General features: G+C 43.7%; 1 protein-coding gene and 1 long non-coding RNA gene across 3 annotated transcripts in view; one reads left to right on the forward strand and one right to left on the reverse strand.

Moving 5' to 3' along the window:
• Positions 1–549: 549 nt before the first annotated feature.
• Positions 550–27,645, reverse strand: LOC133562956 (zinc finger homeobox protein 3-like). Of its 2 annotated transcripts, none has more exons than XM_061916809.1 (11): positions 27,263–27,645; positions 17,644–19,333; positions 17,045–17,577; positions 16,747–16,960; positions 12,443–12,544; positions 12,247–12,377; positions 12,067–12,177; positions 8,968–9,124; positions 4,267–8,882; positions 3,518–4,174; positions 550–3,427 (listed from the first exon to the last, which is right to left on the reverse strand). In XM_061916809.1, the coding sequence occupies exons 2-11, from the start codon at positions 19,295–19,297 to the stop codon at positions 3,311–3,313; spliced, it is 8,292 nt and encodes a 2,763-aa protein (XP_061772793.1). In that variant the 5' UTR covers positions 19,298–19,333; positions 27,263–27,645; the 3' UTR covers positions 550–3,310. The 2 variants fall into 2 exon arrangements, with proteins under 2 accessions (XP_061772793.1, XP_061772792.1); XM_061916808.1 differs by having other exon boundaries at positions 12,247–12,380.
• LOC133562958 (uncharacterized) overlaps positions 7,418–27,869 on the forward strand; it is a 29,566-nt gene continuing 9,114 nt past the window's right edge. The window contains exons 1-2 of the long non-coding RNA XR_009808965.1: positions 7,418–7,808; positions 26,977–27,033. This is a non-coding gene — a long non-coding RNA (uncharacterized LOC133562958). The remainder of the gene's footprint in view (positions 7,809–26,976; positions 27,034–27,869) is intronic.

A 27,869-nucleotide genomic window follows, 5' to 3' on the forward strand; every position in this document is an offset into this window, starting at 1 on the left:
GACGAATAAATGGTTTGTTGATGGAGCTCAAAATGCAGTTACCAGTTCGTGCTGCAGACGGTCTACGCAGTGCCTTAGAGTTTCAGTTTTGACTCTCTTGTATAGGTGTTCCACTAAGAACGCCAACAATTGAATAAAAAGTCAACCACGCTTTGAAAATCTGCTTATCCTAAATGTGCTGCAGTGAGCATTTTTTCCATCCCAGTCATAAAACGTACATTATCATCATCAGTAGGAGCAGCGGTGTAATTCATCCAAAGTCGTTAATATTCCTCATATCATTTAGTCACAAAGGAAACTCATCTGGCTGAATGTCACAGATGTAATTAATGAAGTGACCCTAGAGGTCATGCCTCCATTCACCAAAGAGCTTCCACGCTTTGGCGTGTTACACACACACGATTACACATGAAAAGCATTCAAGCCAGACATCCAGCACCACGGATAAAAGCTACCTGCAATATGAAGATTATTTATTAAAGAAGATTTAAAAAAAAAAAAAGACAAACCTGGCATCGCACAACATATAAAAAAGGGATGAGACCAAAGCATGCACCAAAGCAGACTTTATTTAGCTCAGTGGAATATGGGAGCGGTAAAGAAGAGTAACACACCAGTGGGGAAGGGGAATATTATAGAGACACACTAAACCACTGGAGCAGGACATAAGGACAGGTGCACATCACACGTATCTTTTTGGTCATCACTATGGCAACAACATATCCAGGAAAAAAAAAAAAACGAGTTTTACCTACAATAAGGTTCACAGAGTCCCTTCACCATAGAAGACTCCCAATATGTACATCTTACAGTCACCAAGATCAAGAAAGACACATGAAATAAAAATAATCCGTGTACAAAAACGGTCTTTGTGGTTTTTGGAATGCACATTTCTGTACAGAAGAAAGCTCATTGGTATTGTCGTAAACATTGGTTAGTTTTGAGAACAAAACAAAGACGGCGTTAGTCAGTCCACATCCTTTGGAAAGCTGTTTTAGCTAGAAAAATGGAGTAGAGACATCGAAGGACAGAAAAACCTACATCTTATTAGTTCTGGGGCTGAACGACTTCAAACAGCTAGACGTTTTACCTTTTGACAAGTAAATGCAGCAAACACGTTTAGCTGAAAACTGAGGGCTTTTTTTCTTGCATGAAATTTTTTTTTTGTTAAAACCACTTTTATCCGCTCTGAATTAGGCCAATTCACAGAATACTGAAATAACCAACTTGATGGAATTTAGCCCCATACACCAATTTGTTTACAAAATAAAAAGAGGAGCAGTTCATCCATGGTAACGTCACAGCTATCATCATTATTACAGTTTGTAGTCATTAAAGCCTAGTGATAAAGCAATCAGAGCATGCATCTTCCTACAGTATCATTAGAAACTACAGTACATTAGCAGCAAACTGGACATCCTTTAGGGCTGGAGTTTTCACACCATGGTAAAAAAACAAAAAAAAACTAACAGAACAACAGCAAAATTGCTCAAGAAAAGTAAAACTCTTCAACCGCTATATTACAGACTGCCATGGCTCTAGTTTTGGGTTTTGGTTACAGAGTACTCCAGTGTGCTTATGAGAGGCAGAAAACAGTAGCTTAGATATAGAGACTCCTACTTCTTTAAAAACAAAACAAAACAGCAAAACATCATCAAGTACACAGTAGCGCTTATTTTTGTAGGTCATATGGTAAAGTATTATCACGTCTTTGGATTTTTGTCTTAAAGCATTAATTATTGTTTAGCTATTATTGTTATATTATTATTACAACTGGTTGCAAATAAAGAGGAGGAAGAAAATAGTTCAAAGGAGGAAGGGGAAAAAAGGGAAAATAAATTAAGTGTACAAAAATAACATCGATAACATCCATTATTAGTGTTTTTGCTCTGCTCGGCGCAGAAGCTCCTTGAATGTGTGTACAAACAGGGGCTATGTCTCAAACATCCAATGAAGTCTTGAGTCAACCATACAAAAGCTAAATGCTGTACATTTACCCCTCACGCTATTAAACACTTTAGTTTCAATAAGGTTAACAATCTATTTGAGGTGAAAAGCTCAGATCTTTGATATACAGAGATGTTTTTGTTGATGTCTTGTAATACTTAGTTCAAACTTAAACCATGACACTTCTGTTTGGAAACCAGAAAGTATTCGGTTCACATTAGAGGTGAAGCCATATTGAGCTGCTGACCTGAGCATAGAAAGCTTTAGATTCATCACACAACATTGGTAAGCCATTGGTATATCCAAAGAGAACAGAAAGGCAGTTCGTCTTTACCTGAACATATCAAAGCTGTCACAATCATGACACTATTACCGAAGCAAGACAGTTTATCTCAGTTCATAAGCTTTATATTAAGAAACTATTACTAGACACACAATGTAAATTCGAGTTTGGTTAAAGTTATCATATACAGTATTATGGTTGAGTGCTATAAAAAATAGTTTGCCCCTTTTAGGACAAACTGGCCTTTCTGCTCTGTGCTATTTGGGCTATTATCCACAAAAGGAACTCAGAAGGTGTCCATGTACAACAGAAGACTCATCATTGGCTTGTGGTGGGTGGTGCTGCACTCTAGCACTGTATCAGTCTATTGGTTCTCTTTTCCTGTGCCAGGTGCAGATCACATCCTTCACTGTACAGACGTCAGCTCTGCAGTTTGTTGCTGAAAACAAACACGATGAAACGATAGACGTGTAAAATTTTGGTTACGAGCTTTGGAATCTGAGTCAGTCTTTACAAAAGCTCAACACAAATACCTCCGTCTATTTCGGGCTATTCTTTTGTTTCCTCCTCATTTTCCATTTTTAACTGCTTTGTTTGTTTTTCTTCAAGTTTATCTTTTGGAACTCTCTATTTACACTAATATCTCTTGTTTTTGTCCCAACCTTGCAAAGACCAGCACTACATGCTACACAGCTAGTCGTCAAACACTGTCCGGAGGAGGGCCCACTGTGAGTCTGTCATGAGGACCGAGAGGTAGACTGCAGGTCTCGCCGGGCAGTGAGGTCATACTCTTTGAGAATGCTCTTTGGCCTCTGTGGCATTGTTTTTTTTTTCCATGGTGGAGTTTGGTTGTAGAGCAGGAATTGGGGAAACAAGGAAAGACAGGCAGAGTATGAAAGAGCAATACAAAATGAGAACGGTTTGGGCTCTATTATGTTCAGCTGAAATGGTTTTCTTTGGGCCCCTGTCGCTCTGCATCTTTGGGGTGCTCAGGGAACAGGTTTGGCAAAAAAAGTGAAGTTTAGGCAAGAGTCTTGGGGACATAACGGAAGAATGTAAAGGGACCACAGTCTGCCTATTTTAGGCTCTGTCTCTCTCCCCTGCACCGGCAGTCAATTCCGCCTGCTCTCTCTCTGCAGAGTCAGAGCTAATGGATCTCGCTCTTTTCTCCTTTGCTCTAGCATTCTGGAACCATACCTGAAAACATATGTTGAATGATACATTTCAAATATCACACTTAAGTACTTTTAGAGATTATTTGTTTCTTTGATCTTGAATTTTCAATACCTGTACAACCCGGTGAGGGAGTCCCAATTCCTGCCCTAGTGCTTCACACTCATATCGATTTGGTGTACGGTGGTTCTTGTAAAAGTCTCTAAGCTGCAGCACTTGGAAGTGGCTCATCTGTGTCCTTTGGCGTTGCTGCTGATGATGGTGCGGCTGCAGAGTCTCACCCCAGTCCGGGCTTGGACCTCCAGATCCCACAGAACTTGGGGACGCTTCATCAGCTATATTTAAACCCTCATCATATTGGAATTCATCATCTTCCTCAAAGTCACCGTACTCCCCTGGGTTGATCAGATCATTGGATGAAGATGAAATTATAACTGGTTGCTTTACGGTTTGCTCTTTGTTGTTGATGGCAATGCCCATGTTTGGTACAAGGTTACAGGAGACCGATGGGCCTGGTTTATCCATGACAGAGGACATAGCCATTCCAATGGGCATGCTGGACCCATTACTTATTGATAAGTTGTAACCTGCTCTTTCAGCCTCTGCCCAGTGGCGTGATCTGATATGGGCATCCAGAGCACTCTTTACCTTAAAGAGAGCCCTACAGAATGGACAGCGCAGGTGGTTCAAACCCAAGCTAAAAGTAGATCCTGGCCCCATTGACCTGAACTGTCCTTTTCTTTCTCTTGCCCGCGTGTTCTGAAACCATACCTGACGAGGAAAGAACAGCAAGTTTAAAATTCAGGATATACAAATAAATATTACGGTTTCTGTTAAATAATTAATCTAAGTTCTTCTGATACCTGAACCACTCTTCTTGCGAGGCCCACATCTTGTGCAATGCCCTCCAGGACTCCTCTTGTGGGGTTGGAATCTAAGCTGTAGCGCTGATACAAGATTTCAAGCTGCTCAGGGGTGATGGTGGTTCTCTGACGCTTGTCCCTTCTATGCTCTTCCTCGCTCTCTCTGCCACATCTTTGAATATCATAATTGGCCTCTGACATTAGCTTTGAGTTCTGTTTCAAGGATGTGAAGGAACTCTGAGAGAGGTCAGAGAATGAGTTCTTTACTTGTGTACTGTTTAAGTGCGAAATCATGGAATTTGTGGCATTAGAGTGCAACTGGGTCATTGCACCTGAAAGCAATTGGTTGGCCATCAGGGAGTGGTTGGAATGAAGCATCATGTATGGCATTGTTCTGTCTGGGAATCCAGAGTGCAGAAGTTGGACTTGTGACTGAGCCGCTAGGAGGTGCCTTGTCTGATGCTCCTGCCACATCTGGAATGACGGCAAGGACATTGGGCATACACTGCACTGAAACTGGTTTGGTGGTGGAATTTGGTTCAGTGACTGTGTCTCGGTGGATTGGCGGGAAGGGGCCTCAGGATGCCGAGTTACTTCCAACTCGGAAAGTGAAGGTTTGCTTGGTGTTGTATCTGCAGGTTTTTCAATGGCTGGATTTAAGGAGGAACTGTGGATACGCTCTTGGCCTGAATCAGACATTGAGTGTCTGCTATTTACTGTGTTTTGTGTGGGGGAGGAAGCATGAGGCTCAGATTTGTCAGCTGAATTTTCTGGCTGATCTTGGACTAGATTCTCAGCTTGTGGAGTGGACATCGTTTGAGAGGCCTGTACTTTTTCTTTGGGCTGGATATTCACATCTGTAATTTGTTTTTCAACATTTTTGTTAGTCTCAGAAGTGGGAGTTTTATTTCCTTGTTTCTTGAGAGTAGGTGTTGTTTCATCTTTGCCCAAAGAACGCTCGCTCTCTAAATGACTAGCAGAAGAAGAATCAAAGGCAGGAGAGTCAGGTTGGGAATAATATTCATATGTCAGATCCATGGAATTTTCATTGTGAGAATCAGTTTGTTGTTCATCGCCACAGCTGTTATCATCATTATCATTCCTGTAGCATCTGTCTCTCTGTCTAAGAATGTCAAGCTGGCTTGGCCCTTCTATTCCATCATCGGCTTCTCGGTCCTGGCTTTTTCTGGCTCTCTGCCTGGCATTTTGAAACCATACAACGATGACTCTGTTGGGGAGAGACAACAGGGAAGACAGCCTATCATATTCTTCCTCCCTAGGATAGGGAGTTGCCTCAAACACCCTCTGTAGTGTCTCCAGCTGGTTCTCTGTAAAGCGTGTTCTAGAAGATCGTCTCCCCCTGTGGGTTTCCCCCCTTTGGATGTCAATGGACTGGGGCATGTCTTGCAGTTTTGGTGATGGTGAAGACTGAGACAGTGTTAGAGACTGATTTTGCAAGACTTCCTCTCTGTTCTCCTCAAGGGCTATGGTTGGGGGGTTATTGAAATTGTAAGGGGAGTCCTTGTCTCGCTGGCGCTCTTTAAATAGGGTGTTGCGAAACCAGTGTTTGATGACTTTGTGAGGTAGACTAGACAGACTGGATATCTTGTTTATCTCATCATCGCTGGGGAGGCTGTTGATATCAAAATGTTTTCTAAGAATAGTCAGCTGGTCCTCAGAGATTCGTGTGCGGGTTCTCTTACCCTGCTGTTGCTCTATTAATGTTGGACTGACTTGGGGCTGCTGCCCTGTTTGAATGGAGCTTGTCTGGGCTGATTGACCCAGCAACCCAGTATTAACTTGATGTGGCTGGCCTAGCAAAGATGGGCTAAACTGAGATGGTTGGGAAACAATTGCAGGATTAATAGGTCCCTGCTTCCCATGCGGTACTGGATTAAGTTGAGGCTGGTAGATTTTTGCCAACTCTGGGTTTATACTTGATTCTAACCAGGTTTGGGGCTGTAAGGCCTGCATTACAGGAATTAGAGGGAGATCCATCGGAAAAGGAATCTGATGTAGCGGAAGCTTCGGTAAAGAAAGTTGGGTAATTGGAAGCTGGGGCATAGGCAGAGGGATCATAGGTATGTTTGGTAAAGGTATAGGCATGGCCTTTGTGTTTTCAGAAGTTACCGTAGAAGATGTAGAAGTAAGGGTTGACTCCTTAGGTGGTAATATCTGAGGCTGAGAAAACGAAAGCGAAGGGGAGGGTGGAGAGGCAGTTGTGAGGTCTTCAGGTGTGGCACATCTTTTTGTGTCAGAATCGGACAATGAAGGTTGAGGTGATGTTTTAATTTGAGGCTGATCTTGTTCAGATACAAGTTCTGAATCTGAAGATGTAGCTGGAAATGCAACTTGTGTACTAGTAGATACATCCTCTTCAGATATTTCCTTTTTTAAGGGGTACAATTGGTCATATTGCAGTCTGTATTCTTTGGAGAATCTCTCCAGTGCAGCAGTAGGAAGAAGCAGTCTGTGAATGTATTCCTGGTGACTTTTTAAAATCATAGCATCTGAAAAAAACTTACCACAATCTCTACATTTTTCTCCACTTCCACAACATGCTTTTTTTTTGTTTCCCAGTTCATCAACTCCATTATTATCCCTCGTGAAACTCTGTAAGTCTTTAACTTCACTTGTGTTATCCTGACTTTTTATTGCTGCCTGTTTTTGTTCCACAGAATACAATTCCATTTTACTGATATTAGCGCACTCTCTTTTCAAATGTATCATTTGGCTTGCTATGTGGTGCTGGTTTCTATGTCGACTTTGTATATATTGCAAGGCCAACTCGTAGCCATAACTCTGTAGCAAAGCCCTAAGAGCTTCCCCATTAACAGCAGCGTATGGCACCCTAGGTGGGGGGCACTGCAATCCAGGGAGATTAACTGAAGTGGAATCTTTCTCCTGTGTTTGACCATCATTTTTAACAACTGAAACAGACATTTCTTCTTTTTTCTCTTCAAGCCTGACACATTCTTTTTCTTCTGGGCTGTTGGAAGATCCATTGCAGCCATTTTCAACTCTGGTGTTGAAGTCCATATTTTCTATTGGTATATCATCAGAAATTGAACTTTGACTTTGACTTGTTTTTTCTTCTGTTTGAGGATTGACCTCTTTTTTAGCCTCTACCTTCGTGTGCTCTCTCACTGTGGACTTGGCCGCCTCAGCTTTGGTGTGTTCCAGGGTCTTTGTGGCCAACTCTGGGTTAAGTTTCATGTCTCCAGGGAAGTAAAAAGGCAGAAGAAGCTGTTGCTGCAGAGAAAGCATGTTGTCTGGTGTCAGAGAGAAGTGCTGAAGGAGATTCTCTGGTCCAATGGGAAGGTGCTGCATCATTTGGGCCTGGAGCAACGCCGTGTGTTGCAACTGAGCTTGAGCCTGAGCCTGAGCCAGTTGCTGCTGTTGCATTAGTAATAGTTGGTTTCTTGATGCTATCAGTTCTGCCACTCTCTTTTTAGCTTGTTGTCCATCAGTTGATGCTGTCAGTTGGGCCTCAGCTACCACTCCTGTTGATGAACTCGCTACATCTGGCTTCTTGGTAAAAGGTAAATTCTTAGATGTTTCCTTGGCCAAAGTAGTAGTAGGCGTGGAAGGTACTGAAGCTGCTACATTAGAAACGGATATCTGGGGACCTGGGTTCTGTGCAGCACGGGCTCTTGTTTGGTGAAGAACAGAGCGTAAATGTATGTCTAGTGTAGAGCTCTGGCTATAACCCACTCCACATAGTTTACATCGATAGGGTCGAGGATCTTGTCCACGGGTAGTCTCCGGGGAAGAAACACCCGTGTTTGATTCCTGCAGAGCTCGCCTTGCCCGGTGAAGATGGGACACAGAATTGTAGTGAACCAAAAGAATTGTTTTCTGAGTAAAAGATTCTGAACATACAGTGCACTTGTAGGGCCTTGATGGATCCAAATAGCGGTCCAATGTTGGGTTTGAGCTCTTTTTGATAGGAGAGCTGAAACTAGGTTCGAGTGGGATTTCATCAGTTGTTACTTTTTCTAGCTGAATTAAATCACCTTCACAAGTTTCACCGATCCTGTCTTTCTCTTTAGTTTTGAATTCCTCTTTGTATTCATTTCCTCCAGTCTCAAGTATGTCATTTTCATCCTCCATTTCTTCCTCCCTCTCTTCTTCCTCTGCCTCTGCTGCTTCTTGGCCATCTTGAGGAGATAAACTCATATTTTGTTGAACTGATTCACTCTTATAGTGTTCTATGTATTGTACAGAATGAGGCAGTGAGCCTGTATTCTGAGTGCTGTCCTGCTGCAAGTGTGTATTCTGCATATGTCTCTGCAAGGCCTCCTGACTGCGACACTGTCTAGAACAGATGGGGCACTCTGTCGCCGCCCTCATGGCATGGTACTGCCAGTGCAGCTGTAGCTTCTCTTGAGTAGGGAATGCCAGACTGCACCTGCTGCAACGAAACCGGTAACCATGGCGATCGGAAAGAGAAGGGGGGTCGGCGGTTGGTGAGGAGGGAGGGGTGTGAGTCAGGGATTGAGGAGCCAGTCTTCCATTGGAAGGGTGAGTGGCGTTGTCTTCCAGGGGTGGGGTGAGTAGAGCTGTGACATCTTTGGGTGCGGCTAAATTTTCCTCAGGGTTCTCCCCTGAAATGCCTGCGAAGCACATAATAGCAATATTTTTACAACAATGATTGTCGTAGTAAAATTGATGTTTACTCCAAGTCACTTGGAAACATACTTTTGTTTTTTGGTGAATCATCTGGGGTAAATGAATCGGTTGTATCGGAATGTTCTTTCTTGTCATCCGTGATGTTTTCATTTTTTACAGTGTCATCCGTGTACAGGTTTGATGGTAATTCGTTCTCGAGCTGAAGTAGTTCCAATGATGGTGTGACCTGAAAAAAAAATGTATTAATTTAGAAATAGTAGGGCCTAAAAAATCCTAAGTAAAAAAAAAAAGGGTGATCTCAAATGCTTTTTCTTTAACCAACTTTATGAATAAAGCATGTTTAATTGTACAGCTTAATAGCAGGCAAATTGCAAGATGTACTGTATAAACCTGAAGAGGCTGCTACACCCCCTGTCCTAATATCATGAAACATTCAAGAGTGAATCTTTAAGTGAATTGTTTTATCTTTCCCCTGTCTGCACAGCGCTATATGCAGCAAGGCACATCAACTTGGTAATAAGTGTATATGGCTGAGATATGTGGCTCTGCCCTTCAGCGCCAATGACGCCCTCCCTACATGCCCCAAGGGTTTAATAAAACTTTACTGAGCTGAATAATGAATTTTATTTAAAATCATTCTTCATATAGAAAACCTCCATCTCCACAGCTTCAAGCACTAAGCAAAAAATGCACCATCTCGGGCGGCTAAAGATGAGATTTGCATGACAAGAGTTTTCTCCATGTAACAGCTTCATAAGGAGGAGAGAAGAACCCATCACCACACAGACTGCAGAGAAAACTGAAGGTCAGGCTTAATCTAGAGAGCGTAATTGGAAAGCAAGGTACATAATGGCCATCATCACCTCAGTCTGAATTAATGAACCTCAATTACTATTAGAGTGAGGGAGGTGCATGTGGAGGGAGGAGGAGGAGAGAGGACGGGTGTGGGTGTGTTGGGGGTGGCGTTAACGGGTAAAAAAAAATGAAAAATAGAGACCTGGCAGAGGGAGGGAGTATGTTATGGGCAATAAACAAAAAAAAAACAATGTTGGAAAAAGCCAGCAGGGGAGGGGTACCGCATCAGAAAATGAGGGACAGAAAGGGAGGAGCAGGGACGGAGATTGCAGAATTGGAATGATAGTAGTAGCTGGGGGGTGGGGGGGTACAGCAGAGGGGAGAAAGGGTGAAAAGCAGTACGTGAAGTGGAGGCAAAGAGAGCAAGAGACAAAGGCCACTTAGCATACGGGCCAGGAAGATGGAGGATGGTTGATGTGGATAGATGACCGGTCTTTGTTAGCTGGAGAGACACAGTAAAAAGCACGGGGCCCCCTTTTTAGCTTGACTGCACTTCTGGTAATAGAGGGCTACTTAAACATGCATTATAAAAAAAACACTGGCTTTCCCCTCACTTCTGCAGTCAAATCGGCCCTCCTCCACTTACAAACCCCGTTTCCATATGAGTTGGGAAATTGTGTTAGATGTAAATATAAACGGAATACAATGATTTGCAAATCTTTTTCCACCCATATTCAATTGAATGCACTACAAAGACAAGATATTTGATGTTCAAACTCATATACTTTTTTTTTTGCAAATAATAGTTAACTTAGAATTTCATGGCTGCAACACGTGCCAAAGTAGTTGGGAAAGGGCATGTTCACCACTGCGTTACATCACCTTTTCTTTTAACAACACTCAATAAAACGTATGGGAACTGAGTAAACTAATTTTTGAAGCTTTGAAAGTGGAATTCTTTCCCATTCTTGTTTTATGTAAAGCTTCAGTCGTTCAACAGTCCGGGGTCTCCGCTGTCGTATTTTACGCTTCATAATGCGCCACACATTTTTGATGGGAGACAGGTCTGGACTGCAGGCGGGCCAGGAAAGTACCCGCACTCTTTTTCTTTGGCATTGTCCTGCTAAAATAAGCAGGGGCGTCCATGAAAAAGACGGCGTTTAGATGGCAGCATATGTTGTTCCAAAACCTGTATGTACCTTTCAGTATTAATGGTGCCTTCACAGATGTGCAAGTTACCCATGCTTTGGGCACTAATGTACCCCCATACCATCACAGATGCTGGCTTTTGAACTTTGCGTCGATAACAGTTTGGATGGTTCGCTTCCCCTTTGGTCCAGATGACACAATGTCGAATATTTTCAAAAACAATTTGAAACGTGGACTCGTCAGACCACAGAACACTTTTCCACTTTGCATCAGTCCATCTTAGATGATCTCAGGCCCAGAGAAGCCGGCGGCGTTTCTGGATGTTGTTAATAAATCGCTTTCACTTTGCAAAGTAGAGCTTTAACTTGTACTAACAGATGTAGCGACAAACTGTATTTAGTGACAGTGGTTTTCTGAAGTGTTCCTGAGCCCATGTGGTGATATCCTTTAGAGATTGATGTCGGTTTTTGATATAGTGCTGTCTGATGGATTGAAGGTCACGGTCATTCAATGTTGGTTTCCGGCCATGCCGCTTACGTGGAGTGATTTCTCCAGATTTCCTGAACCTTTTGATGATATAATGGACCGTAGATGTTGAAATCCCTAAATTTCTTGCAATTGCACTTTGAGAAACGTTGTTTTTAAACTGTTTGACTATTTGCTCACGCAGTTGTGGACAAAGGGGTGTACCTCGCCCCATCCTTTCTTGTGAAAGACTGAGCATTTTTTGGGAAGTTGTTTTTATACCCAATCATGGCACCCTTTTCCCAATTAGCCTGCACACCTGTGGGATTTTCCAAATAAGTTTTTGATGAACATTCCTCAACTTTATCAGTATTTATGGCCACCTTTCCCAACTTCTTTCTGACGTGTTGCTGGCATCAAATTCTAAAGTTAATGATTATTTGCAAAAACAAATATGTTTATCAGTTTGAACATCAAATATGTTGTCTTTGTAGCCTATTCAACTGAATATGGGTTGAAAAGGAAACAGGGTTTGTAGAAGAAAAGCATACACACACACACACACGGACTGTTCTTCTGCATCAAAAATGATGGTGGGGAACTCCTTAAACATGCAGCCTTTCTCTCTGGGGCCTTTAATGGAATTGTCTCCCTATATTTCATTCCGGCCCCATCTCCTATCTTTTTGCCTTCTGATTTTTTTAGCACTGAGCTCAATAAACTCAAATCACAAAATATCCACACTTGGGGTTGACTTACTGTGCTGATGAGCTTATCCACACAGTCCTGCGCCACACTGTGCACATGCGTGAGATGCGGTCGAAGATGCGTGTACGGGATTTTAACCTGGCACAAAGGGCACTGGACAGTCTGAAAATAGTAAAAAGTTATTTTGCAAAGCCGCAATTTAGCCAAAATACATCTGGGTCAGCTGCTCACCTGCGGGTTCTCGCTTTGCTGGTGCTTTCGGGGTCGTTTGCTTACGATGGAGTTTTCCACTTCTCCGCATCCAGATGCTTGGCGCTTGACTGAGTGTGATTCCACCTTGTCTGTCTCCTCCACCATTTTGTCTTCTTCAAAAACATACAAGGTCCTATAAACATTTTTTCCGTATTGCGTCATATTGAAACCATACCTGTCTCCATATCCATTTGCTTAACTCCCAAGTTGTCTTTGGTTTGATCCAAAGGACCAGTGGTGACCTCAGTGGAATTTTCCATATCCTCATTAAGTTCTCCTGAGATAGGATAATACACATCAGTATGTTATGTATTTTTTTACTAATCATACTCAGGGTAATCATATACAGTGGGGCAAAAATTATTTAGTCAGCCACCGATTGTGCAAGTTCTCCCACTTAAAATGATGACAGAGGTCTGTAATTTTCATCATAGGTACACTTCAACTGTGAGAGACAGAATGTGAAAAAAAAATCAGGGAATTCACATTGTGGGAATTTTAAATAATTTGTTAGTAAATTATGGTGGTAAATAAGTATTTGGCCAATAACAAAAATTTAACTCAATACTTTGTAATATAACCTTTGTTGGCAATAACCGGGGTCAAATGATTACTATAGGTCTTTACCAGGTTTGCACACACAGTAGCTGATATTTTGGCCCAATCCTCAATGCAGATCTTCTCGAGAGCAGTGATGTTTTGGGGCTGTCGCAGAGCAACATGGACTTTCAACTCCCTCCACAGATTTTCTATGGGGTTGAGGTCTTGAGACTGGCTAGGCCACTCCAGGACTTTCAAATGCTTCTTACGAAGCCACTCCTTCGTTGCCCGGGCGGTGTGTTTGGGACCATTGTCATGCTGGAAGACCCAGCCACGTTTCATCTTCAAAGCTCTCACTGATAGAAGGAGGTTTTGGCTCAAAGTCTCACGATACACAGCCCCATTCATTCTTTCCTTAATACGGATGAGTCGTCATGTCCCCTTAGCAGAAAAACAGCCCCAAAGCATGATGTTTCCACCCCCATGCTTCACAGTAGATATGCTGTTCTTGGGATGCAACTCAGTATTCTTCTTCCTCCAGACACGATGAATTGAGTTTATACCAAAAACTTCTATTTTGGTTTCATCTGACCACATGATATTCTCCCAATCCTCTGCTGTATCATCCATGTGCTCTCTGGCAAACTTCAGACGGGCCTGGACATGCACTGGCTTAAGCAGGGGGACATGTCTGGCACTGAAGGATTTGATTTCCTGTCGGCGTAGTGTGTTACTGATGGTAACCTTTGTTACTTTGGTCCCAGCTCTCTGCAGGTCATTCACCAGGTCTCAACGTGTGGTTCTGGGATTTTTGCTTAACCATCTCAGGATCATTTTGACCCCACGGGATGAGATCTTGCGTGGAGCCCCAGATCGAGGGAGATTATCAGTGGTCTTGTATGTCTTCCATTTTCTGATAATTGCTCCTACAGTTTATTTTTTCACACCAAGCTGCTTGCGTATTGTAGATTCACTCTTCCCAGTCTGGTGCAGGTCTACAATTGTTTTCCTGCTGTTCTTCGACAGTTCTTTGGTCTTGACCATAGTGGAGTTTGGAGTCTGACTGTTTGAGGCTGTGGACTAGTGTCTTTTATACAGATAACGAGTTCAAACAGGTTCCATTAATACAGGTAACGAGTGGAAAACGGAAGAGCCTCTTAAAGAAGAAGTCACAGGTCTGTGAGAGCCAGAGATCTTCCTTGTTTGAAGTGACCAAATACTTATTTTCCCCCATAATTTACAAATAAATTCTTTAAAAGTCCTACAATGTGAATTCCTGGATTTTTTTTTTCACATTCTGTCTCTCACAGTTGAAGTGTACCTATGATGAAAATTACAGACCTCTGTCATCATTTTAAGTGGGAGAGCTTGCACAATCGGTGGGTGACTAAATACATTTTTGCCCCACTGTATTCTTCTCTAGCTAGCCCCCCACTGAAAACGATGGTCTGTGAGGACCCCGCTTCATTCCTCTTGCTGGCTTTGATACCATATTGATCATGTATTGATTCTCTATTAGATACTCCTCCAAAGGTGGAGTAGAGCTATACCCTAGACTTGGAACCCATCTGTTCGCCTTGATAAATCTTAATTAAGGGAATCGAATAGATGAAAGAAGCGTTAGATTATTGTTCAGACTAAAGATGTGACTGTAGACCTAAACATAACCCAGCGTGCTACCTGGCGCACATGTCACTATCATTACTAACCACAACCTCCCCCATTCTTGTCCAGGGGATTTGTATTGGTTCATTGATTAGCCAGGCGGTGCTAGTTAGCTGTCGACAGGCACGATCGGGGATATAACAAGGATGTGTATCGACTGAGCAATTTTACACGATCAATAGCTCGGCGACAGCCATTACTCATTTTCTCAATTTTCATCTTAATCCCTGGGCCTTGTTTCTCATGTCAGATGTATCTTCACCGCCACCGCATTTTTATTGCAGCGGTAAATTAAAATTAAGTGTTGTTGTTTTCTTTACGTGAAAACAAATTAAAGTAGTATATTGTATTGTAGCCCCCCCCCCCCAGAAGAAGTCACACAAAGTCTGACGCTATTTTTAACTTTGCTTGCCAATCTTATGATAGCAAACAACACTGTTCCAACAGGTTTTTACCTCCCGTGCAAACACTTTGGTCTTTGTGCTTCCCCAGACACACAACACTTTTTCATTCTCCGCCAATACGCTTTCAGGCGCAGACGGTGTTTGTGGTCATGGGAAAAGTTGATGTCAAATCAAAACCGCACAAACATAAAACATTACCACCAGCACATATACATATATATATATATATATATATTAGGGGTGTAACAGTACGTGTATTTTTATTGAACCGTTTCGATAAGGGGGTTTCGGTCCGGTTGTGTACTGAACGCGTTTCCACACGTACATATTAAGTAGCCGCCTATGCTAAAGTCTTAACAAGCTGCTCCGCTCCGTTCAGCCTCTGTCTGTCTGTACACAGCACACAGCATTGTCCCACCCAAACAACATCTGATTGGTTACACGCAAAGCGGTAACAGCCAGTCAGCAGTGCGTATTTAGAGCGATAAGAGTTAATCAGCACTGCGTATTCAGAGCTCATGTGTGTCTGCATGCGTGTGTTATGACAGCAAAGCCCTGTCCGTCTGTTATTTAACTTTAACTTTTCTGTGTTGATTGAGCTGTGTTGAAGCAGCAAAAAAGGACCATCAATCAATCAATCAATCAATCAATGTTTATTTATATAGCCCCAAATCACAAATGTCTCAAAGGACTGCACAAATCATTACGACTACAACATCCTCGGAAGAACCCACAAAAGGGCAAGGAAAACTCACACCCAGTGGGCAGGGAGAATTCACATTCAGTGGGACGCCAGCGACAATGCTGACTATGAGAAACCTTGGAGAGGACCTCAGATGTGGGCAACCCCCCCCCTCTAGGGGACCGAAAGCAATGGACATGATGTTAAATGAGGAGTTTCTGTCTGTGATAGTTGATATAATAAAGTAACTGCATCATTAAGCCTACATGAACTCCATGGTGTTCAGAGATGAATAGTCTCTCCTATTGCTATTGTATTATTTTTTCAGCTATACTTACATTAATCATTAGTAATGTAGCAGCTTAGTTTTGAATGGCAGGGTCCCTGCTATCACATGTTGATACAAATATAACATTAACATAATACAAATCAACTACAGGCTTCCCAAATGCTGTAATAAATTAAGCATAATGAGTTGACTTGAAACTGTTTAATGTTGCACTTTTTATATGTAGAAGAAAGAAAAGTTTTGTCATTTTACTTAATCTGAGCAACTACTTGAGGCAGTTTAATGTTGATTACGGTGGGCAGAATTATTACAGTGTTCCCAATGTTAAAAAGATAAAGCCATTGTTTACAAATTTGGTAAATAAAATAACTAAAATATTTATATTTTGTTGTTTTCTTACTGTACCGAAAATGGACCGAATCGTGACCTCTAAACCGAGGTACGTACCGAACCGACATTTTTGTGTACCGTTACACCCCTAAGATATATATATATATATATATATATATATATATATATATACATATATATATATATATATATATATATATATATATATAGCTAGCCTATTTGCGCACTATTGACAAGTAATACACCGAAAACTCGGCTAGTCATTTTTAATAAAAAAGTCATTAAAAGTCTCTCGACACTTGAAAGATTCTCAAAGTCCATCATCTTACAATTAGCAGCAACAATTGAAAATATGGTAAAACGATATAAAAATATGTTAATCCTAATTAATGATAAAATATTTGTTTTTAAATGTATGTATACATTTTTGAGCTTCTTTAAAGAAAGTCATATCACTGATTATGCAAATAATGTGATGACGTCGTGGTGACCACGCCCCCACCACCACAGGTACTTTAGCAATCCAGGGAAACCCTGCACATTCTCACCTGTGACCTCCTCAGGGATTTTTCTGATGGTGAAAATTGCTGCGAGCTCCTCTCCACCCATTGGTTGCAGCTGTAGCAATCCCTCCCTCTGCTGATGGGTTTGGGTTTGACTGTGTTTCAATACTTCTAGCTTAGAGGAGGAGGAGTGGTTGCATAGGAGACAATGGAATAGCCATGAACCGCCATCAACCTCGCCATCGTACTGCTGCAGAAACTGAAAGTGAAGTCACAAAGTGGTAGATTACGTTATCGCTCATCTCAAGATCCAGGAGCACAGTGCATACAAATCGCTACTTACTCTGTAAACCCGGACGCTGGACTTGTGGTTGGATGTCTGGGAGTGTCCTTGCAGCTTTTCTAAACTACTAGTCACAAATTCGCACAGGTTGCACCTCAGCTGGATTGGGTTACCCTTTGCTAGCAAGGCGGCGCCTTCCTGACCCCGGTCACCCCCTTCTTGTAGGTGAGCTGCAAGCTGGTAACGGGTTCGGTGTCTGTCCGTCTGACAGTGCAATGAAAAGTTAGCCCTCAGCGGGGTGGTATAGCCACAGAGCCTGCAGTGGCAGCCACCAGCGATCAGGGAGCACCATTCAGACTGGGGCAGGGAGCGAGGGGTGTTCAGATGATGCTCCATGGACTCGATGCTGTCAGTGGTAAAGCAGGAGCAGACGAGGCATTGGAGCACACCTTGGGAGAGAGGTCCAGTAGGAGACAGACATGCAACTGGTGGAGGAGAAGGGGAAGGGGACGGGGAAGGAGTGAGCGTCGAGCCGAGAGTGACCGGCTGTTCTGCAACTTGATGCGACAGCCGCATGTTCAAGAGTTCCCCACCTGAAAAATTAAAACAAACTGAGCTCGGTTTTAAAAAATCAGCTATTTTTATTATGCGTGTCTTACCTGTGCTTTGTAAGTGTTTTAGATGTGGAGCAAGGCTCCTGCAATGGGACAAGTAGTACCCTCTCTGCAGCCTCAGCATGTTATGTGTGTGTTTCTCGCTGGTTGTGTGTATGCGTAGGTTGCGGGCAATGCTGGTCTCGTAGTCGCATACATCACACCGCCAACGCTTGCCATTGGAGGGAGAGTGGGCAGGTGGTGTGAGCTTGGCTGGCTGTGTAGCGGGCGTTGGAATTGTAAGTGGAAGCTTGTATGCCTGATCATCCATCACCGTGCCATTGGAAGAGCTACTGTTGTTGCTAATGTGGGAAGTATTTATCTGACCATTGGACTGTCCCCCATTTTGAACATTATTTAAGTGTTTGTCTGACTGCATGTGTATGCTGAGGTTTCCTTTCGACGAGGTAGCATAGTCGCATACCTCACAGCGATAGGGCTTGTAGCCGCAGGCATAGGTTTCGCCCCGAGCCAAGCGGGGATGGGGTTTCCCTGAACTGCAGTATCCACACACACCTCGTGTTGTGCTGCCACAAACACACTTCCCACCAGAGGCAGCGCACACGCACTGACCCCCTGTCTCTGGATGTTTCTCCTTCATGTGGACTTGCAGTGTATGCTGAGACTTGTAGTGCCAGTTACACTTGGGGCATTTCAGTGTCTTACAGGAATTACGCGAGTGCATTGCAGTCATTTGACTAGTCAGGGAATTTGGAGAGAGCTCTTGGTTAAGGTTTTTGGGGACAGCTTCTTTCTGTTCCCCTTCGTTGTCTCTGTCATCATCCATGTCTGTCTCAAGCTGGCTGTCATTTGGTTGTGGAGCTTTGGCACCATCTCCATTGGAAATGGAAGAGTAAGGAACCCCTGCCGGCCCGTCTTCCTCAGCAGGTGCACTGGCCTCCTCCATACCTGCCAAGGGGAAAGCCGGAGTCGACTGCTGGGAGTTAAAGCTCTGAGGAAAAACAGAAATCCAGTCCTGATCTCCATTAATGTCGTCCCTCTCGCTCAACGGGACAGAAGAAGAGTAGGGTGGACAAGTGAAGTGCTTTGGAGAGGTGGAAAGAAAAGGAGAATTTCTTGGAGAGGTGGAGGAAGTCTGGGAGGACTTTAGAGAGGCGGCTGTTTTGCTATTGAGCGTGCCACTGGCCTTTGCAGTGCTGGAAAAAGCGCTTTGCTGGCTCTGTTGAGGTAATAAAGAACATTTGGATTTGGTTTGGCTTTGGTTTGAGATGGCCTCCTCCTCCTCCTCCTCCTCCTCCTCTCCTCCATTGCTGCTGTTGTTGTGGGCATTTGGGAGACCCTCTGTATCCGGCTTCAGTCCAGTGTCGACCTCATTTCGCCCTGACACAGGTCCCTCCTGTAGGTTTCCCTTCATCCACCTCTTTTGACATGCTCCATCTTTTTGTGAATGACCGTTCTCCTTACCCCCTACCTGGGCCTCTCCTCCACCCCTGGACCCCTCTGTGCCCTCCTCTTCCTGCTTCTCACGCAGGGTTGGGGGCTCTTTGGCAAGGGTCCTGGCTGAGGTACGAGAGGCTGACCCCTGCTCAGGAATGAGCGGCGAGGTCACGAGAGGGAGAGATAAAGCTTGGGCACTGATGTCAGCATCTCTCTCCTCTCCTCCCCCTCCATCCCCTCCTCCTCCCTCACCGATGTCCATATCGGGGGCTACAGCTGCCACACATTACCACCACACCTGTATATGAAAGTCAGAGAGAAAAAGAGAGAGGGGTGAAAAAACGGAAGAGAATTAAACAAATGAGTCCTGTAAATAATATTGCATAACAATGGAGAAAATTGATTAAAGGCCTTGGATAGCATCTGTTCAATACAGCTTTCAGGGAGTGTAACACAGAGGCTGGTTTCTCAGGGGTTAGCGTTAGCCCTTAATGGGAAAATCAATAGTATAAGCGCCAAACTAGGTAGAGGAATGTGGGTAAGGGCTGTGCAGGAGGTCTATAGTATTCCTCGGGGTATAGGATTAAATAAAGAACTGAACACTCTGGAGCTAAAGGGCTTCCGGTAAATTGCCACACGAAGATAAAACGTGGATAAAAGCACTGCTTTAAAGCAATTGCATCATTTTGCCTGGGTCACAAATGAGCTTGGAGATGTTCAAGTGGAGCAAGGGATCTGTAGTTAGCCAAACAAACAAACCTGAATATAATATTTACTGAGCACAAAAGCTAAGAGGTCTAATCCAATATAACACAACTTCACTGTAGCAGTATGATGAACCTCATGACTTTGAGTGCATACCATCAAAAAAGTAATCTGTTATGCCACATTACAAATTACTCGTTTAAATTCAAAGAGCAAAAATATGACAATAAATGCGTAATAAATAGTTGTGTCTCTCCTGTGAATGCAAAAGGAGACCGATGCATCTGTCTCTCTCTGTCCCGCAATTTAATTAGTGACCTTTTTCAGAAATCAAGGCGCAACCTCAATTCACCTTCCACCTTTTGCCTCAAGACCCCTCCTCCTCCTCTTCCTTCAGCTCTTGCAACATCCAAAGTGGCTGTCCCTGCAGCTTCAAGATATATGATTCACATCCACGCTCTGATAGCACTTTAATGCACTGTGTTTCTGTCACAGGCCACAGACCCTTGCCCACTGCAGTGGTATTTTTTCAAGTGTTCTGTGGGACATTGCTCGGGGTGTTGAGGTCTGCCAGCAGTCAACAGCTGAACAGTCTCTAATCTGATAAAGATTTTCATTTACACTGAAATCGATAGCCTCGAACCATCAGCAATGCAACTATTTATACGAGCATTCCGGGCCTTGTATTGATCACAAATACGGGAAAGCAGCTTTTATTGTGTGTGTGTGTGTGTGTGTGTGTGTGTGTGTGTGCACCTAAATATCACCTAAATATCATAAACACATGCATTTTTTGTCATTTTAATAGATGAAGAAAATGTTCACACCAATCTAATTCTATTGCCAATGACTACACTTGAAATAATACATTTGTGCAGATCTGATTTTTACTGGCAACATAAAAGAATGAGATATTTAAGAGTTCTTTCTTTATCAATAGTCATGTTTAAAGCAGCATATATTTCCAAATGTTTAATGGTTAGAGTGTCCGCCCTGAGATCAGTAATTTGTGAGTTCAAACCCCGCCCGAGTCATACCAAAGACTACAAAAATGGGACCCATTGCCTCCCTGCTTGGCACTCAGCATCAAGGGTTGGAATTGGGGGTTAAATCACCAAAAATGATTCCCGGGCGTGGAACCGCTGCTGCCCACTGCTCGCCTCAACTCCCAGGGGGTGAACAAGGAGATGGGTCAAATGCAGAGGACAAATTTCAGCACACCTAGTGTGTGTGAAAATCATTGGTACTTTAACTTAACTGAATGTCAGCTGGTAAACTCTATGTTTCACCTAAAGGCACTGGAATGTGTATTAGGAGTATAATGTACTCCCTTTTTACCTGATCGTTTGGAACAATAAGACTGTATTTCTTTCTGGGCGGGAGGGGGCTTTTTTCATACCAAATAAGCTGACTCTTTCCGTGTGATTTTCAGACCGCTTGTTGATGCTGCTAATACCGTGTTGTAAGGCTGATCTCCTAAAGGTTCAGTAAAATTTGGTGTTATTGCTATTCTGTCTTGGTGGTCCTTCTTACTCCACATATATGTCATCTGAAAGAATTTGGGATTGACCAGGGTCTTTTATTCCCTGAGAGGAAGACTGGTCGGTCGCAATGAAAGCCAAGGGTGAGTGGGGGACAGGGACAAGAAAGAGGACAGTTGTTTAGCTGTACATGGCTTTAAATCTATTTTGTACTTTTATTACCGGGCTTGGACCGGGATCATTTGGGTTCTTTGGGGGCAATAGTGCTGCTGTCTGAACGTAGACTAGAAAAGTGTTTTTCTACCTTTTTTGAGTATTAATTTCGCATGGCACACCACAGCACAGTGGCTGAAAAACACTGCATCTAACCAACACATTTCACACAGAAATGAGGCTATTTTCAGAAAGAAGTATGTCATGCCTGCATGTAATATCACAACAATCATATGGTTATTGTTATGCTTATTTTTTTTGCCCTTCTCCCACGCTCGGGAAACAGGGTGGACCACTCGTCTGTGCATCGGTTGGGGACGTCTCTGCGCTGCTGACCTGTCTCCGCTCGGGATGGTCTCCTGCTGGCCCCACTATAGACTGGACTCTCACTATTATGTTAGATCCACTATGGACTGGACTCTCACAATATTATGCTAGATCCAATCAACGTCCATTGCACCCGGTCGCCCAGGGGTGGGGATCCCCTCCAAGGTTTCTCATTGTTATCCCATTGGGTTGAGTTTTTTCTTGCCCTGATGTGGGATCTGAGCCGAGGACGTCGTCATTTTTCGTGCAGCCCATTGAGACACTCGTGATTTAGGGCTATGTAAGTAAACACTGATTGATTGTCAGTAATATCAGGAAACACAGACTACAACCTACTACAACCAACTCTAGCAAAGGTTGGTAAAATCTCACAACAATCATATTGTATGTCAGTACTATCAGGAAACAACGACTACAACAAAATACAACTAACTCCAGCAATGCTTAGCAGCATAATGTACTGCCAACGAAAGAGACATGTTACCAAGGTATGCCTATTGTTTCAAACGTTTTATTAGTTTGCCAACAATATTTTTTTGGACCAGTTAGGTGGATTTGCATCATTTCGCATGGCACACCAGACAATATCTCATGGTACTCTAGTGTGCCGCGACACAGTGGCTGTCCAACCAACACATTTCACACAGAAATGAGGTTATGTTCAGGAAGAAGTACGTCATGCCTGCATATAATATCACAACCATCTTATTGGGATGGTTATTTTTCCTACCCCTCTCCCACACTCGGGACCCAGGGTGGACCACTCGTCTGTGCACCGGTTGGGGACATCCCTGCGCTGCTGACCTGTCCCCGCTCGGGATAGTCTCTTGCTGGCCCCACTATGGACTGGACTCTCACTATTATGTTGGATCCACTATGGACTAAACTCTTCACAATATTATGCTGGATCCACTCGACGTCCATTGCACCCTGTCACCCAGGGGCGGGGGTCCCCTCCAAGGTTTCTAATTGTTATCCCATTGGGTTGAGTGTTTCCTTGCAATGACGTGGGATGTCGGCGTGGCTCGTGCAGCCCTTTGAGACACTCGTGATTTAGGGCTACGTAAGTAAACATTGATTGATTGTCAGTACTGTCAGGAAACAAAGAATACAACAAACTCTAGCAATGGTTGGTATAATATCACAAGAATCATATGGTATGTCAGTACTATTAGGAAACAAAGACTACAACCAACTCAAGCAATGCTTAGCATCATAATATACGGCCAGAACTAAAGAGGAGACATGTTACCAAGGTATGTCCATAGGCTATTGTTTCAAACGTTTTATTAGTTTGCTAACAATATTTTTGGACCATTTAGGTGGATTTGCATCATTTCGCATGGCACACCAAACAATATCTCACGGTACACCAGTTTACCGCGGCACACTGGCAGAAAAACACTGTGTCAAACCTACAAATTTCACACAGAAATGAGGCTATTTTCAGGAAGTACGTCATGCCTGCATATAATATCACAACCATCTTTATTGTTATGGTTATCTTTCCACCACTCTCCCACACTCGGGACCCAGAGTGGACCAGTCGTCTGTGCACCGGTTGGGGACGTCTCTGCGCTGCTGACCTCTCTTTGCTCGGGATAGTCTCCTGCTGGCCCCACTATGGACTGGACTCTCACTATTATTATGTTAGATCCACTATGGACTAGACTATTCACAGTATTATGCTAGATCCACTCGACGTCCATTGCACCCGGTCGCCGAGGGGCAGGGGTCCCCTCCAAGGTTTCTCATTGTTATCCCATTGGGTTGAGTTTTTCCTTGCAATGACGTGGGATGTCGTCGTGGCTCGTGCAGCCCTTTGAGACACTTGTGATTTAGGGCTACGTAAGTAAACATTGATTGATTGTCAGTATTATCAGGAAACAAAGACTATAACCATCTCTAGCAATGGTTGTATAATATCACAACAATCATATGGTATGTCAGTACTATCAGAAAACAATGACTACAACCAACTAAAACTAACTCCAGCAATGCTTAGCAGTATAATGTACAGCCAGAGCTAAATAAGAGACATGTTACCAAGGTATGCCTATAAGCTACTGTTTCAGACCTTTCAAACGTGTTATTAGTTTGCCAACAATATTTTTTTTGACCAGTTAGGTGGATTTGCATCATTTCGCATGGCAGACCAGACAATATCTCATGGTACTCTAGTGTGCCGCGACACAGTGGCTGTCTAACCAACACATTTCACACAGAAATGAGGCTATATTCAGGAAGAAGTACATCATGCCTGCATATATTATCACAACCATCTTATTGTTATGATTATTTTTCCTACCCCTCTCCCACACTCGGGACCACTCGTCTGTGCACCGGTTGGGGACGTCTCTGCGCTGCTGACCTGTCCCCTCTCAGGACGGTCTCCTGCTGGCCCCACTATGGACTGGACTCTCACTATTATGTTAGATCCACTATGGACTGGACTCTCACTATTATGTTGGATCCACTATGGACTAGACTCTTCAAAATATTATGCTAGACCCACTCGACGTCCATTTCACCAGGTCGCCCAGGGGCAGGGGTCCTCGTCAAGGTTTATCATTGTTATCCCATTGGGTTGAGTTTTTCATTGCCCTGACGTGGGATCTGAGCCGAAGATGTCGTAGTGACTCGTGCAGCCCTTTGAGACACTCCTGATTTAGGGCTACGTAAGTAAACACTGATTGATTGTCAGTACTATCGTGAAACAAAGACTAAAACCAACTACAACCAACTCTAGCAATGGTTGGTATAATATCACAACAATCATATGGTATGTCAGTACTATCAGGAAACAAAGACCACAACCAACTCCAGCAACGGTTAGCAGCATAATGTACGGCCAACGGAAGAAACATGTTACCAAGGTATGCCTAATGTTTTATTAGTTTGTCAACAATATTTTTTTTTGACCATTTCGGTGGATTTGCATCATTTCGCATGGCACACCAGACAATATCTAGCGGCACACTGGCTGAAAAACACTGCGTCAAACCAACAAATTTCACACAGAAATGAGGCTATTTTCAGGAAGTACGTCATGCCTGCATATAATATCACAACCATCTTATTGTTATGGTTAGCTTTCCTACCCCTCTCCCACACTTGGGACCCAGGGTGGACCACTCGTCTCTGCACCGGTTGGGGACGTCTCTGCGCTGCTGACCTCTCTTTGCTCGGGATAGTCTCCTGCTGGCCCCACTATGGACTGGACTCTCACTATTATGTTAGATCCACTATGGACTAGACTCTTCACAATATTATGCGAGATCCACTCAACGTCCATTGCACCCGGTCGGCGAGGGGCGGGGGTCCCCTCCAAGGTTTCTCATTGTTATCCCATTGGGTTGAGTTTTTCCTTGCCCTGACGTGGGATGTCGTCGTGGCTCGTGCAGCCCTTTGAGACCCTCGTGATTTAGGGCTATGTACGTAAACATTGATTGATTGTCAGTACTGTCAGGAAAAAAAGACTAAAACCAACTACAACCAACTCTAGCAATGGTTGGTATCATATCACAACAATCATATGGTTTGTCAGTACTATCAGGCAACAAAGACTACAACAAACTACAACCAACTCCAGCAATGCTTAGCAGCATAATGTACGGCCAACGGAAGAAACATGTTACCAAGGTATGCCTAATGTTTTATTAGTTTGCCAACAATATTTTTTTGACCAATTCGGTGGATTTGCATCATTTCGCATGGCACACCAGACAATATTTGCGGCACACTGGCTGAAAAACACTGCGTCAAACCAACAAATATCACACAGAAATAAGACTATTTTCAGGAAGTACGTCATGCCTGTATATAATATCACAACCATCTTATTGTTATGGTTAGCTTTCCTACACCTCTCCCACACTCGGAACCCAGGGTGGACCACTCGTCTGTGCACCGGTTGGGGACGTCTCTGCGCTGCTGACCTCTCTTTGCTCGGGATAGTCTCCTGCTGGCCCCAATATGGACTGGACTCTCACTATTATGTTAGATCCACTATGGACTGGACTCTCACTATTATGTTAGATCCACTATGGACTAGACTCTTCACAATATTATGCTAGATCCACTCGACGTCCATTGCACCCGGTCGGCGAGGGGTGGGGGTCCCCTCCAAGGTTTCTCATTGTTATCCCATTGGAATGAGTTTTTTCTTGCCCTGACGTGGGATGTCGTCGTGGCTCGTGCAGCCCTTTGAGACACTCGTGATTTAGGGCTATGTAAGTAAACACTGATTGATTGTCAGTACTGTCAGGAAAAAAAGACTAAAACCAACTACAACCAACTCTAGCAATGGTTGGTATAATATCACAACAATCATATGGTATGTCAGTACTATCAGGAAACAAAGACTATAACCAACTCCAGCAATGCGTAGCAGCATAATGTACGGCCAACGAAAGAGACATTTTACCAAGGTATGCCTACAGGCTACTGTTTCAAATGTTTTATTAGTATTATTAGTTTAATATTTTCTTTGACCATTTTGGTGGATTTGCATCATTTCGCATGGCACACCAGACAATATTTGCAGCACACTGGCTGAAAAACACTGCGTCAAACCAACAAATATCACACAGAAATGAGACTATTTTCAGGAAGTACGTCATGCCTGCATATAAAATCACAACCATCTTATTGGGATGGTTAGCTTTCCTAACCCTCTCCCACACTCTGGACCCAGGTTGGACCACTCGTCTGTGCATCGGTTGGGGACGTCTCTGCGCTGCTGACCTCTCTTTGCTCGGGATAGTCTCCTGCTGGCCCCACTATGGACTGGACTCTCACTATTATGTTAGATCCACTATGGACTGGACTCTCACTATTATGTTAGATCTACTATGGACTAGACTCTTCACAATATTATGGTAGATCCACTCGACATCCATCGCAACCTGTCACCCCGGGGCCGGGGTCCCATCCAAGGTTTCTCATTGTTATCCCATTGGGTTGAGTTTTTCCTTGCAATGACGTGGGATGTCGTCGTGGCTCGTGCAGCCCTTTGAGACACTCCTGATTTAGGGCTACGTTAGTAAACATTGATTGATTGTCAGTACTATCAGGAAACAAAGACTACAACCAACTCCAGCAATGCTTAGCAGCATAATGCACGGCCAGAACTAAAGAGGAGACATGTTACCAAGATATGCCTATACGTTTTATTAGTTTGCCAACAATTTTTTTTTTTTTTTTGACCCTTCAGGTGGATTTGCATCATTTCCCACGGCACACACCAAACAACATAGAGGACCACTAACAGGTAAGAAAAAAAAAACATGCACACATTAAAAGGAGGCTTGGTTGTGAGCTTCATGCAGAAAAGGGGGGGACGATAGCGAGTCCTCTCCCCGCGTGAGAGTGTTGTCAAGCGGCCGACTTTGCCTTTGTTTATACCGCCACCCCCACGCACGCCGTGACAGTTAACAGGTGACTCCAAAAACAACAACAACAAAAAACAACCGTCATTTTGAAATAAGCGGATCACTTACATTTCTGCAGCGGCTGCGGCAACGGTCTCTGCGGGCTGTTGTTGTCCACAAAAACAACCGTGGGGAGAGATCACGCATTCCTTTTTTTTTTTTTTTTTTTTTTTTTTTTCAATGATCCCAGATCTTTGCGTGGAGAAGGCGGAGAGGAAGAAAAGCGGAGGAAGAGGGAGGAGAGCGCAGCCAAGTTGTTTAGCAAACAACAGCGTAATTAAAGCTACATGCACACGCGGCGTGGGCTGCGTGGGTTCGCCGAGGGGGGAGGACGGAGGGGTTCTGTGCGAGCTCCGGAGGTAGAATGAGTTCTGATCACTGTGGGGGGAAGAGGAAAAAAAAACACTTGGCTCTTTATTCCTGCTAATTACTTTCCCCTTGGAAAAAAAAAAAGAAAAAGAAAAAAATGGCTGAGGCGGCGGCCGGTGCGCATGCGCGTCATTGCGCAGACGCCGCTAATTAGCCGGTTTGGATCAATAGGATTCCGCGAGAGAGGGGAGGCGGGAGGAGGGGGCGTGGACGCCGTGGAAATGCCAGGAAAAAGTTGACAAGCAAAACGGCGTAAAGGCGCAATAGTGCGTGTTTTCGTGGAATATCACCGCCAGCGTAATGCGAA

Source organism: Nerophis ophidion, linkage group LG12 (assembly GCF_033978795.1).
Source record: "Nerophis ophidion isolate RoL-2023_Sa linkage group LG12, RoL_Noph_v1.0, whole genome shotgun sequence".
In the NCBI taxonomy this organism is placed as follows: domain Eukaryota; kingdom Metazoa; phylum Chordata; class Actinopteri; order Syngnathiformes; family Syngnathidae; genus Nerophis; species Nerophis ophidion.